The sequence below is a fragment of the Mustela nivalis genome (assembly GCF_964662115.1).
Source record: "Mustela nivalis genome assembly, contig: HAP1_SCAFFOLD_1569, whole genome shotgun sequence".
Classification (NCBI taxonomy): domain Eukaryota; kingdom Metazoa; phylum Chordata; class Mammalia; order Carnivora; family Mustelidae; genus Mustela; species Mustela nivalis.
In genome coordinates this window covers 1-10,576 of record NW_028135095.1, presented here as the reverse complement: position 1 = coordinate 10,576, position 10,576 = coordinate 1, and the positions used below count along the sequence as shown (strand labels likewise).

The following is a 10,576-nucleotide window of genomic DNA, read 5'->3' as shown; positions in this document are numbered from 1 at the left end:
AAATGTTTTTTTTAAGATTTTATTTATTTATTTGACAGAGATAGATCACAAGCAGGCAGAGAGGCAGGCAGAGAGAGAGGAGGAAGCAGGCTCCCTGCTGAGCAGAGAGCCCGATGCAGGCCTCGATCCCAGGCCCCTGAGATCATGACCTGAGCCAAAGGCAGCAGCTTAACCCACTGAGCCACCCAGGCGTCCGCAAATAAATATTTTAAAAAATAATTAAGTAAATATGCATGTGATGGCTAGAAAAAAGGGACAAACTGAACTTAATAGGCATTTATTAAGTGTCTGTTAGATGCCGAGTGCTATTTTAGGGGCTGGAGAAACAGCAGTAGAAACAGATGAAGATCTTGGGACCCCTGGGTGGTTTCAGTTCGGGTCCTGGCCTCAGAGTCATGGGATCGAGTCCCGAGTCGGGCTCTGAGCTCAGCAAGGAGTCGGCTAAAGTTTCTCTCTCCCTCTGCCCTCTCCACGTGCATGCACTCTCTTTCTCAAATAAATAAATGAGTTTTTTAAAAAGCAGATGAAGATCTCTGCCCCTGAGGGGCTCACTTTCTATTGAGGAGCTCACACTTTAGAGAGGGAGGGACAGGGAGCTGCCCAATTGCTCAAACCTCCCAAGTGAAAAGACTGATGCCTAGGGTCTTTTTTTTTTTTTAAAGATTTTATTTATTTGACAGAGAGAGACACAGCGAGAGAGGGAACACAACAGGGGAAGTGGGAGAGGGAGACGCAGGCTTCCCGCTGAGCAGGGAGCCCATTGTGGGGCTCGATCCCAGGACCCCAGGACCATAACCCGACCCGAAGGCAGACGCCCAACGACTGAGCCACCCAGACGCCCCATGCCTAGGGTCTTGATGCATGTTCAGACCCACTGCCTTGCACACAGAGCCTGCTTGCGAGCCTACTTGTGCCAACACTTAGTTAACACACCTCCTCTTTGTGGCGTTATTCATGTTGCATTGTCCTTTCGGATATGACCATCCTGGGCACTCTCACTTGAAAACTTCAGTGAGAGCTGGTCAGAGTGAAATCATGGAATTCTGTGGAACAGGAAAGAGCTGATAGCTTGAACCATCAAGGTGAAACTAGTGGCTTCCAGTGGAAGAGATGATTCTAGAAGGCCATGGCATTATCCCAAGTCTGGGGTCTGCAGATCCACCAAGCGTTGTCCAGTTACCAAATAAGCACTACTCTGCCTATGCAGAAAGATAGGTCATCAATTTTAAATCTACAGATTCATGTGAAAGCACTGCTGAATTCCCAGGAGCGGTCTATCACTGCTTGGTTTTTATTTTTGTTTTTACCACAGGGGATTCTAAAAGCCCAAGTTCCATTCTTGGACCCCAAACCAGACTGAATGGAAAATCCTCTGGGGTGTGAACTGGGGTCCTGGTTCTGGCTATCAGCTCTCCCCCACCTGCAGGAGGAGAGGGCCTGATATCCTGGCACCATGTGCTGGTTTGACAGGAAATGAGATGGCACCCACCCCTGCAGTGGGAGCTCTTTCTTTTTCTTTTTTCTTTCTTTTTTTTTTTTTTGAGACAGACAGAGAGAGAGAGAGAGAGGAGGGAAAGGAGGGACAGAGGGAGAGAGAGAATCTTAGGTAGATGCCACACTGAGCGTGAAGCCTGATGCAGACCTCGATCTCACAACCCTGAAATCATGAACTGAGCCAAAATCAAGAGTCGGAAGGTTCACCGACCTAGCCACCCAGGTGCCTCCAGTGGGAGCTCTTTGAAGAGCGAGACTAGGTCTCATTTGCCTCAGAGTCTTAACACTCAGCACAAGGGTGGGGGAAAGGTAAGGGAACCCAGACAAAGTTGTGTCCTCTTTGCAAGGCCAGAAGGTAATGACCTGAGGATAAGTTGATTTGAGGCCTCCAGAAACGGTATATAGAGCAGCAAAGCTAGTAAGCCTGTTAAGTTTCTTAAGCTTTGAAGAATAATAAATCCATGCTAAATACATTTTTGGTAATAATTTTACTTTCTCATTCCTTGGTTTTTAATAAAAATGCCTTTGGAAATGCCAACCAGTCTTGGCTATAATAACAGAAAATAGTCATGATGTGGGTGTGTGACAAGGAGTGTCCACAATTGGATTATAAGCTATAAGGGAAAATAGCGAGTATAAAGAGGACAGAAGGATTACGAGTGAAAGCCCCCCACGGGAAAGGTGACCTTCAGAAGTCCATGCCGGGGTCACACGTCCAGCCGCCCCTTCCCACCTGAAGGATCTCTTTCTAAGTTATCTCCCACTCAAAGCTTAAAGGAGACTACGTTTTAACAAGGAAGCCTGTTGCCTCACATCTATCCCCTACAGGATGCAAGGCTGACCTTCCTTCCTCCTCTCCACCTTCAGCTCACCCACCAAGTCCCAACTACAGAAACCATAGGGAGCTCATTCTTTAGAACATCCCTCAGTTGGCAAAGGTAGCGGGAGTCATTAATTATCCTGGACAAATTCCAGTTGGAAAAACTGCCAGCGTGGTGACTCTCAGGGAATGGCTGATTTTGAACTTAGCAGCACAGAGCACTGGCTTCGATGTCAAGAGGCCTGGCTTCTAGATCAAGGCTTTCTGCCATTTATCTGCTGTGTGACCTAGCAGGTGCCACATTCCTCAAAGGGGAGATTAAGTATGTGCTTAGGTCCCCGACAACAGGAGTACGAAAGAGAGAATGAAAAAAATCTATAAGCCATTTTAATTTCAACATACCTGTGGAACTCTGAATAATCTCAAATATAACATTTTATTTATTTTTTTTAAGTAGGCTCCACGCCCGGCATGGGGCTCAAACTCAACAACCTTGAGATCAAGACCTCAGCCGAGATCAAGAGTCGGGCACTCAACCTACTGAGCCACCTAGGCGCTCCCCTCAATAACACTTTATCTGAAGGTTTAGCATTGCTTTCATTTGGAATTACATATGGGGAGACATTATAATCTTTGCGGCACTTAGGGCTATTAATGGGCTTGACCCAGCTGGGTACCTTTAGACAAGTCCCTTCCTTTTTCTGGGCCTCAGTGGTCAAGTGTCGGGACACCGACAATGGTTAATGACTGAGTTTTTGGTGCCACACCGTATAAATTCACTTCACCCAAACCAGAGAACTGGATGGCAGACGATGCAAATTCACCCCTCTCCTCCTGACACATAGCCAACTGCATAAAGATCAAAGTTGAGCCCAAAAGCCGTAACTTGAATCTTCTCCTCTACTCTACTATTCTGTCATCCTGACGCTTTTATCACCTTAGCTGCTCATTTGTCCAACAAAAAAAAAAAAGGAGAAAATTAAATTTCTTGTTTCTGAGGTGGAGGAAATTCTAGTAGACATTTTGGTATCCAAATTTCCAGGGAAGACATTTTCAACACATGGAAAAACCACGTGGGCAGACCAGGAATTTCATGGTATTTAAAAGAAAATGGGCTTGCTTGCTTGCCTGCCCCACCCTGTCAAGCTACTGTCCCAAGGGTCTCTGGGGATAACAGATAGGACAGAGACAAAGTGAGCTCTGGCAAGTGCCTGTTCCAAGTCCCGGAATTTCCCCCTGCTCCATCGAACTCAAGCAGGCCGCATCCCTGCCTCAGTAGCGGTGACAGGTTCATCGAATCTGGTTGCAGACTAAAGGTGCAGCTCTCATTTTTCTCATCTCCATGTAGATTTACAACCGTCCCCTCCTGCCCTGGAATGATGATTTAAACATAAATTAACCAGCTGTCCTTTCTTATTTGGAGCCAAAGTTGCCACAAAGCTGAAAAACCAAGAGGTGGGAATTTTACATAAAGATGAAGAGGGGAGTTTCCACCATTGACCCAACAGGCTGTATTCAAGCCAAAATAATTGCAAGAAGGAACAGAGCATCTTTCCCCATAGTAAGTTCATAGGCTAGCCTAACACGACAGCTCCCCAGCATTATTAAACATATCTCCATGTATCTAGTGCTTTGGTGACTTCCTTTTTCGCTCCGGAGATATTATACCCCTAAGCCAACAGGCTGATTGCTTTTGTAATGATCATTTAAGCACCTACAAACATTAACTAGATCTCTAAGGGAGGAAATGGAAAGCTTGGATTGACTCAGCGTCCGACAGCAGGCATGGAGCTATTTCCCTCTGGCTTTGACCATGCCATCCTTGAGATGAAGACCCGAATGCAATAAAACAGGTCACATTCAAAGCCAGTTTCAAGGAGAGACTCCAGTTATAGGCAGGGCCACGCCAAGGGTGTGGCAAAAGCCACAGATCCATAACCTCAGGAGCTTGGTGCAATCCTTCAGCATGCCCTCTCCTCCTTCCACCCTCCCATCCCCCACCTCGGGCTGGTTACAGGATCTTCTAGGGCAGTCTCAAAGGGATTCAAGTTACCGAAGAACAGCCTTCGGTAGAGGAGGTGGTGTTGCCAAGCAACCGGCCCAGCCCAGTCCCACCCTTGTAACCTTGAAGATGGCAGGGCTGTGACCCCTGGCTGTAAAGAGGAGCACCTCAGACTCCCTCAGCATCAACTTTCTCCTCCTCCATCTCCCTCTCCTCCCCCTGCTGCCTCCCAGGGGCCTGGTAGAAGCATGCTGTCTGGCCTCTGCAAGCCTGAAGGCTCTGGGCCAGTCTGACTTGCCATTGCTCCTGCAGGTGGCAGCCAAGCTGTCCCCTGCAGGGAGGCTACAAGCTGCTGGCCTGTCAGGTGTCATTCACTCCAGTTATGTGGCTTCCAAACCTTCTTTCCTCCTACCCAGTTTTTGCCTGCCCCCATGGTCAAAGAAATAGCTAAAGGAAGAAGGAGGGGGCAGGAATCCAGCCAGATGGAGGATACATAGGGTAAAATGTTGACTGGGGAGTGCTGATCACCGGCAAGATGGTCAGTAAAGGAGTAGGAGGGCTAGGAGAAAAGGCACTAGGAAGAAAAAAAGAACAAGACCTGACAACAGTAAAAAAAAATTTTAAAGGCGGGCTGGATATTTATTTGGGGTCAAAATATAATATGTAGCCTGCTGAACACCTTCTTGGAGCTTATACCTGAGTAATGAGGGGCTGCCCAGATGGTGCACTGACTGCTCCCTAGCTCTCCTTGCATTTGGCACTTAATGCTCAGATCATTGCCCGGAAGGCCTAATTTAAGTGATACGCAGTCAAAGCACCTAAAGAGAAAAGTGTGCCATGGGATCCTCGAGGGGAATCTAGGGTAGGGCATTAGACCAGAAAATGGAAAGCCAGAAGTTCTTGCCAGATTAAGGGAGCTGGGTTCCACTGGTGCAGAGACCCTCAGAAACATGGACCTCTCAGAGGCAAGAGGACACATCAGAGACAAGAGACGGCCACTCTCCCGGCTCCCGCAAACTTCAAAGAAACCAAACCAATGTCATTTCTCCTCAGAATTTCTCCCTTCCTTGAAAAGATATCCATTGCACAAAGCCATCTCCTTCTAAACCAGCAGATTACTGAAGAGGTCTAGGTCCCAACGGTGACTTGGTGAAGCCATGCCTTCCCTCAGGTGGAAAGGGCTCTCTGATTCAGTGGATGGAAAGGTCCAAGCTGGAAAAGCAGAGCCTCCTTTCTGTCCTTATCTTACCCTGCTGAACTGAGTAGGTGGCTCTCTGTAAGCTGTGTGGGCTTTCTGAAAACTACTCCCTGAGCTGACTTACCAAATTTCTCCTAGGCTAATCCTGGTAGTCAGTGGGACCCAGGCAAAAAAAAAAAGAGAGAGAGAGAGAGAAAAAGAGAAAGGAGAGAGGGGGGAGGAAGGGAGGAAGTAGAGAAAAGAAAGAAAGAAAAAAAAAGAAAAGAAATCAACAGTGACCTTCTTACCCTCTTTGTCAGCTGAGAACTAATCAGACCCAGGGCCCCAGCTCTCTTGGTCCCCTGCCATGCAGAGGTTTCTCACCCTATGTCTACATTCCATCTGGCAGTCATCTGTGTCTTCCACCTTCCTGCTCACCCAGAACCCAGTTCATTTTTCTCCACTAGTGACCTCCACCATCTACCTCAGAAGTCCCACACCTCTCTGAAGAGGGGTCGCAGGGCCTCTGACTCCTGTCCTGCCAGAAAGGGTCAGGACAAGGTGGTGCCTGCAACGGAGAGGGGCTGGCCCAGCCAATCCTTCCCCAAGGCAGGGGAGTCTTGCACTCAAAAGTCAGCCCATAGCCACCTTCTGCCTCCATCTGAAACTTTCTGGTCACATTGTGCCTTCTCGCCCCTTTCTGGTGGTGCGAGTTGGCCTTGGTACCTGGCATGCCCCAGCTGTGGTCGGCTTTTCCAGCATATTCAGTCCCCTTTTCTTTCAGCACGAGCTCCACACTCTAAGAGAGCAGTGCGTTTCCACCAAGCGAGGATTCCCCATTCGAAATACCGAAATCCAAGGTTGTAAGGGTCAAAGGCTCGCACAGCCCTGGCACCATCTCCAGGGTGCTGCGTTCTCAGCCAGGGCACCTCTGAGTTTCTCAGGCATGGCTAATTCCTAAACAAATCATGAAACTAATGACAGTCACTTTAAGTGGTCCTCTCAAGCAAATCTGTGCAGCCAGAGACCCTAGGCACACGGATCAGCGAAGCCGGAGGCAGTCCCTCCTTTCCTCCACACCCGTCCCGCCACTCCTGGAACAACGACCCTGAAATCGCCGACCCCGAAATCACCGGGAGAAGCAGGCGAGAGGGCGCTCCGACACTCCTCTGAGTGCGAGCCGCCAACAGGCTGTGGCGCGAAGTTGCACAGGTTTAAATCCAGCACCGCCGCTAAGCTCCCAGGGCAGCGTAGGTGGCCCGCGGGCGGGGCGCGCTTTCCGAAGGCGCGGAGCTCCGAGACCGGTGCGAAGACACTGGCAGCGCGGCCGTTTGGTTCCCGACGCCGCGGAGACGGGCACGCCCCTGGCCTGGGGACCGCGCCAAAGCCGTCCCGGACCCAGTGGCTCCCGGAACCCCGCGGGACCCCCCCCCCCCACGCCCGCCTTCTTCCCCTAGGTCCCCAGAAAACGGGTCCCCAGAAGGCACCGGGTCCCTCGGGACGGCCCGGCCGGCTCCAGCAGCAGGAAGTCCCAGAGGTAGAGCGGCGGATGGGGAGTCAGGGAAACGGGATTCCCCTCACCCCCGAAAGAGAAGGGAGGGAAGGGAGGAGGAGGGGCAGGGAGGGCCGGGAAGGGGGTGGGCGCCGAGCCGGGAGACCACTGGCGCCCCCAGAGGCGGGGTAGACGCGGGGCCGCGAGCCGCCCGGGCGCGGTTTACCTAGCTCTTCGTCGTCGTCCTCCGGGCCGAGCAGGCGGCAGGGCAAGCGGCGGCGGAGGCGCACGGTGCGCCGGCACAGGCTTTCGGTGCGGCGCCCCAAGGCCAGCAGGTGCCCCTCGAGGTCCTCGAGCAGAGTCAGAGAGTGGCCGCAGAGGTCGGCGAGCTGCCGGAGCAGGCTGAGCGCAGCCAGGTGGCTCACGTCGCGGAGCTCGGCGAGCGGCTGCGGCGGGTTGCGCGGACACAGGCGCTGGGGCACCACCGTGCGCCTGTAGAACGGCATTCCGGGCGCTGCCCGGCGGCGCGGCCGGCTCACCCGGAGGGGCACCCCTGGCCCGAACTCCCCTGAGCGGCGGCCCCTGCTCCGGGTGTAGGAGGCGGGGCGCAGGCCCTCGAGCGGGCGGGCGCCGAAGACGCCGGGCTGGTGGGCGGGCTGACGGGTTCCCAGCCTGGAGCGCCGCTCCCCCCAGGGCTGCACACTCGCCGGAGCCACCAGTCCCTCTGACTCTGGTTCGCAGGGCTCCTCCTCCTCCTCCCCGCCTTTCTCCACCTCCTCCTCCCTTGCTCTGCTACTTCAGGATCCCCCCACCCACCTTTTTTTTTTTTTTCTTTTGCGGTCAGAGATTCGCAGATTAACGCTTGATCCGAGAGAGGAGGGAAAGGGAAGTAGGAGTAAAAAGAGCGAGCTGGAGCGTGAAAGAAGGAATGTTTGCGTGAGGTGTGTGTGTGTGTGTGTGTGTGTGTGTGTGTGTGTATGTGTGTTCTGTACAATCTGTGTGCGCGCGTCCTCCTGCGGAACTCGAGTCTTAGGTACTGGTGGTTAAAAGTTGTGTTCTGCTTTGTTTCTGCAACTTAAACTTTCCCTTCATAAGTAATAAAAATTCAAGCGCACCCGCACCCACACCAGTAAGTAATCGGTGGAGACCCACTGAATAGTCTGATTTCATTCATCTAGCTTTCCTTTCCCAAACATGGGCTCCGTGCCACGTATGGGCTGGGCTAGGCTGTGAGTCCAGCTTTCTAGCGCCCAGGAGCTTGGAAACGAGGAGGAAAGAACCGATTATCTTACTGGACTGCCAGGAGGGCAGTGCCTCTAGGTACTCTTGTGGTGCCTGGACTGCTGTAAAGACTGTGGATTGGATGAATGAATGAATGAATGAATGAATAGAAAAGAAATCCATTCTCTGGAACAATAGATTCCGTTCAGAGGGAGGAATGCTGCACCATATTTTATGCAGAAATAGAACCCAGGGCCACCTCCGTCTCTGTCCCCACTGGGCTCCTGAGATGCCTGCAGAACAGGCTGGGGTAGGTATGCTACATCGCAGGAAACCCTATAGTCCCGTCCTGATTTCTCTCTGTTGTAGAAGTTAGAAGAGAGGGAGACACTGACGGATGTCCTCAGGAAAGCAGAGTGCCTAAGTGTGTGTCTGTTCCTGTGCACTTGGGAAGTTTCCACTCCAGCCACTTAATTTCAACACACTGAGCTCCCATCTGATTCTGCTCTAAACCACTTTGACTTTGGCGTGGTTCCGTTTCTTTCTTCTGGTAATTCTCTCATCTCTCCTCCTAAAAATGCTCCCATCCTTATAATCCTTTATAATTTACAAGTAAAACACCTTGAACAGACTATGTGTGTCTGCACAAATGATCCTGAGCGTGGCCTGTTTGCATTTACTCCTTTACAGAATTGTCCCTTAAGCAGTCCAAGAAGGCTCTACAACCAGTTAAGAGTAATCTGATTACCTTTCTCAGCAAGTATCTGTTCCCTGTTCCCAAACTTGGAACACAGATACCAAAAAAGTTGGGTTCTATTACAGTAAGAAACTAAATAGTCAAAAGACCACTCCTCTTCTGAGCGTTAAACCCGATTACAGAACAGGGACCAAAAAGTCTGTATTTGGTAAGCTCAAACCTGAGCCAAGAGAGTGACTGGCAGGAAGTAGGGACTTGGCCAGACTCTCCGGGGGTACTTGTCCTTGACCTATGGGCTGTTTAGATTGATCTTCATTTGGGAGAAAAAGAAATGAGGTACGAACAGATTGAAAGAGACTGTGCGGGCAGAGCTTCCCTGCCTGAGGGTGGCAGGCCTGGGTTGGGCCTAGCGTCTGAGCTGACCTCACAACTTTGATTCCGGAAGCTGATGAATCTTTCAGGGCTCTAAAATAACAAGCTCAACTCCAAGCAAATCAGCACTGGCCCCACACCCTTCCCCCCCAACCTAGCTAAGTCTGTTCATTCCAGGCTCTTCAATGTGCTGGCCCTGGCTTTCATCAAGGAAACATCAAGGACTTACAATGGGGCCACCTCGGAATAGAGCCCCTCCTTTCTTCCCAGGACCAGAGCTGGACTGCACGTACTGTTGACGAAGTCAAGGGAATGTAGGTTTTCACCTTCCTTCTTATCTCCAGTATCTTCCCAATAGGAAATGAGAGACCTTGAGCGAGAGGCAAGCCTGGATGTAGCGAGCCCCCAGGAAGGAGCTCAGGGGCCCACCTCTGGTCTGTGGACGGAGAGCTGGGGTTCTAGAAGTGCCACATTCCAGCCATGCTGTCCGGGGCAGGTAAGCAGCTAAGACCAAGTGTCCCATCCCATACTCCCACATCACCCACCAGCACAGGATTCCCACGATCATCCTTGCTTAATAGTAATCATAATGCTTTTGTAATAATATCAACTTCTCTGGTTAGACTGTTAGCTCCATGGGGGCAGGAACCATGTCTGTCTCACCCACTTCGTATGTTCAGTGCCAAGGCCAGTGACTAGCGCACTGTAGGTACTCAGAAAATGTATGTTGATGAATGAATAAATAAAGCTGGATTATAGGAAGAGCCCAATATGAGGAGCTTTACTAAAGGATCTCACCTGGCCCAAGGCCCCATAGAGAGTCATTGTGTATTCTGGAGCAGAACACTGCCGGAAGTGGGGAAGGAGATGCTCGAGAACTTTTCATCTGGAGGCAGTGGGAAGAGGCAAATGTTGAGGGCAAGACTGCTGTGTCCCACCTGTACCCACATCCCCAGAGCCAAGGAGCCAGAAAGTGCTCTGTGTATTCAGTGTTTGTCTTGATTTGCCTATAAACCCTGGCACTGCACATTCTGAAGGAAAATGAGGGAAGGTGCCAAGAGGAAAAAGGAGAGGACCCTAACAACCAAGCCATATCTGAAAATGCTGGGTGCTTCCTACCCACCCAACAACTCCCAGACTCCAGACCTATAGCTGTTCATCTGTCACTGTGCTCATAGTTCTAAAATGAGCTTAAGCTGGCCCCACTTGTACAACTGGACATGGGCCTGGCGTCGAAGTAGTGACTGGAAAGAGTGGCTAGAGGGCACTTGGGTGGCTCAGTTGGTTGAGCAACTGCCTTT

At 51.0% G+C, this 10,576-nt stretch overlaps 1 protein-coding gene across 2 annotated transcripts; it reads right to left on the bottom strand.

Annotated features, from left to right (window-relative positions):
- Positions 1-645: 645 nt before the first annotated feature.
- Positions 646-7,971, bottom strand: LOC309857934 (NHS-like protein 2). 2 transcript variants are annotated; one of them, XR_014307987.1, is made up of 2 exons: positions 6,627-7,047; positions 646-3,685 (listed from the first exon to the last, which is right to left on the bottom strand). XR_014307987.1 is itself a non-coding variant. In XM_082750646.1 (2 exons), the coding sequence occupies exons 1-2, from the start codon at positions 7,489-7,491 to the stop codon at positions 3,456-3,458; spliced, it is 510 nt and encodes a 169-aa protein (XP_082606772.1). In that variant the 5' UTR covers positions 7,492-7,971; the 3' UTR covers positions 2,732-3,455. The 2 variants fall into 2 exon arrangements, 1 of the variants encoding a protein (XP_082606772.1); XM_082750646.1 differs by lacking the exon at positions 6,627-7,047 and adding an exon at positions 7,212-7,971 and having other exon boundaries at positions 2,732-3,685.
- Positions 7,972-10,576: the final 2,605 nt, after the last annotated feature.

Excerpts from the sequence above, each read along its gene's own strand:
- LOC309857934 (XM_082750646.1), bottom strand. The coding sequence starts at position 7,491 with ATGCCGTTCTACAGGCGCACGGTGGTGCCCCAGCGCCTGTGTCCGCGC. Across the intron at positions 3,686-7,211 it reads GGACGACGACGAAGAGCTAG|GGCAGGAGGGGACGGTTGTA; the intron begins GTAAACCGCGCC and ends TCATCATTCCAG.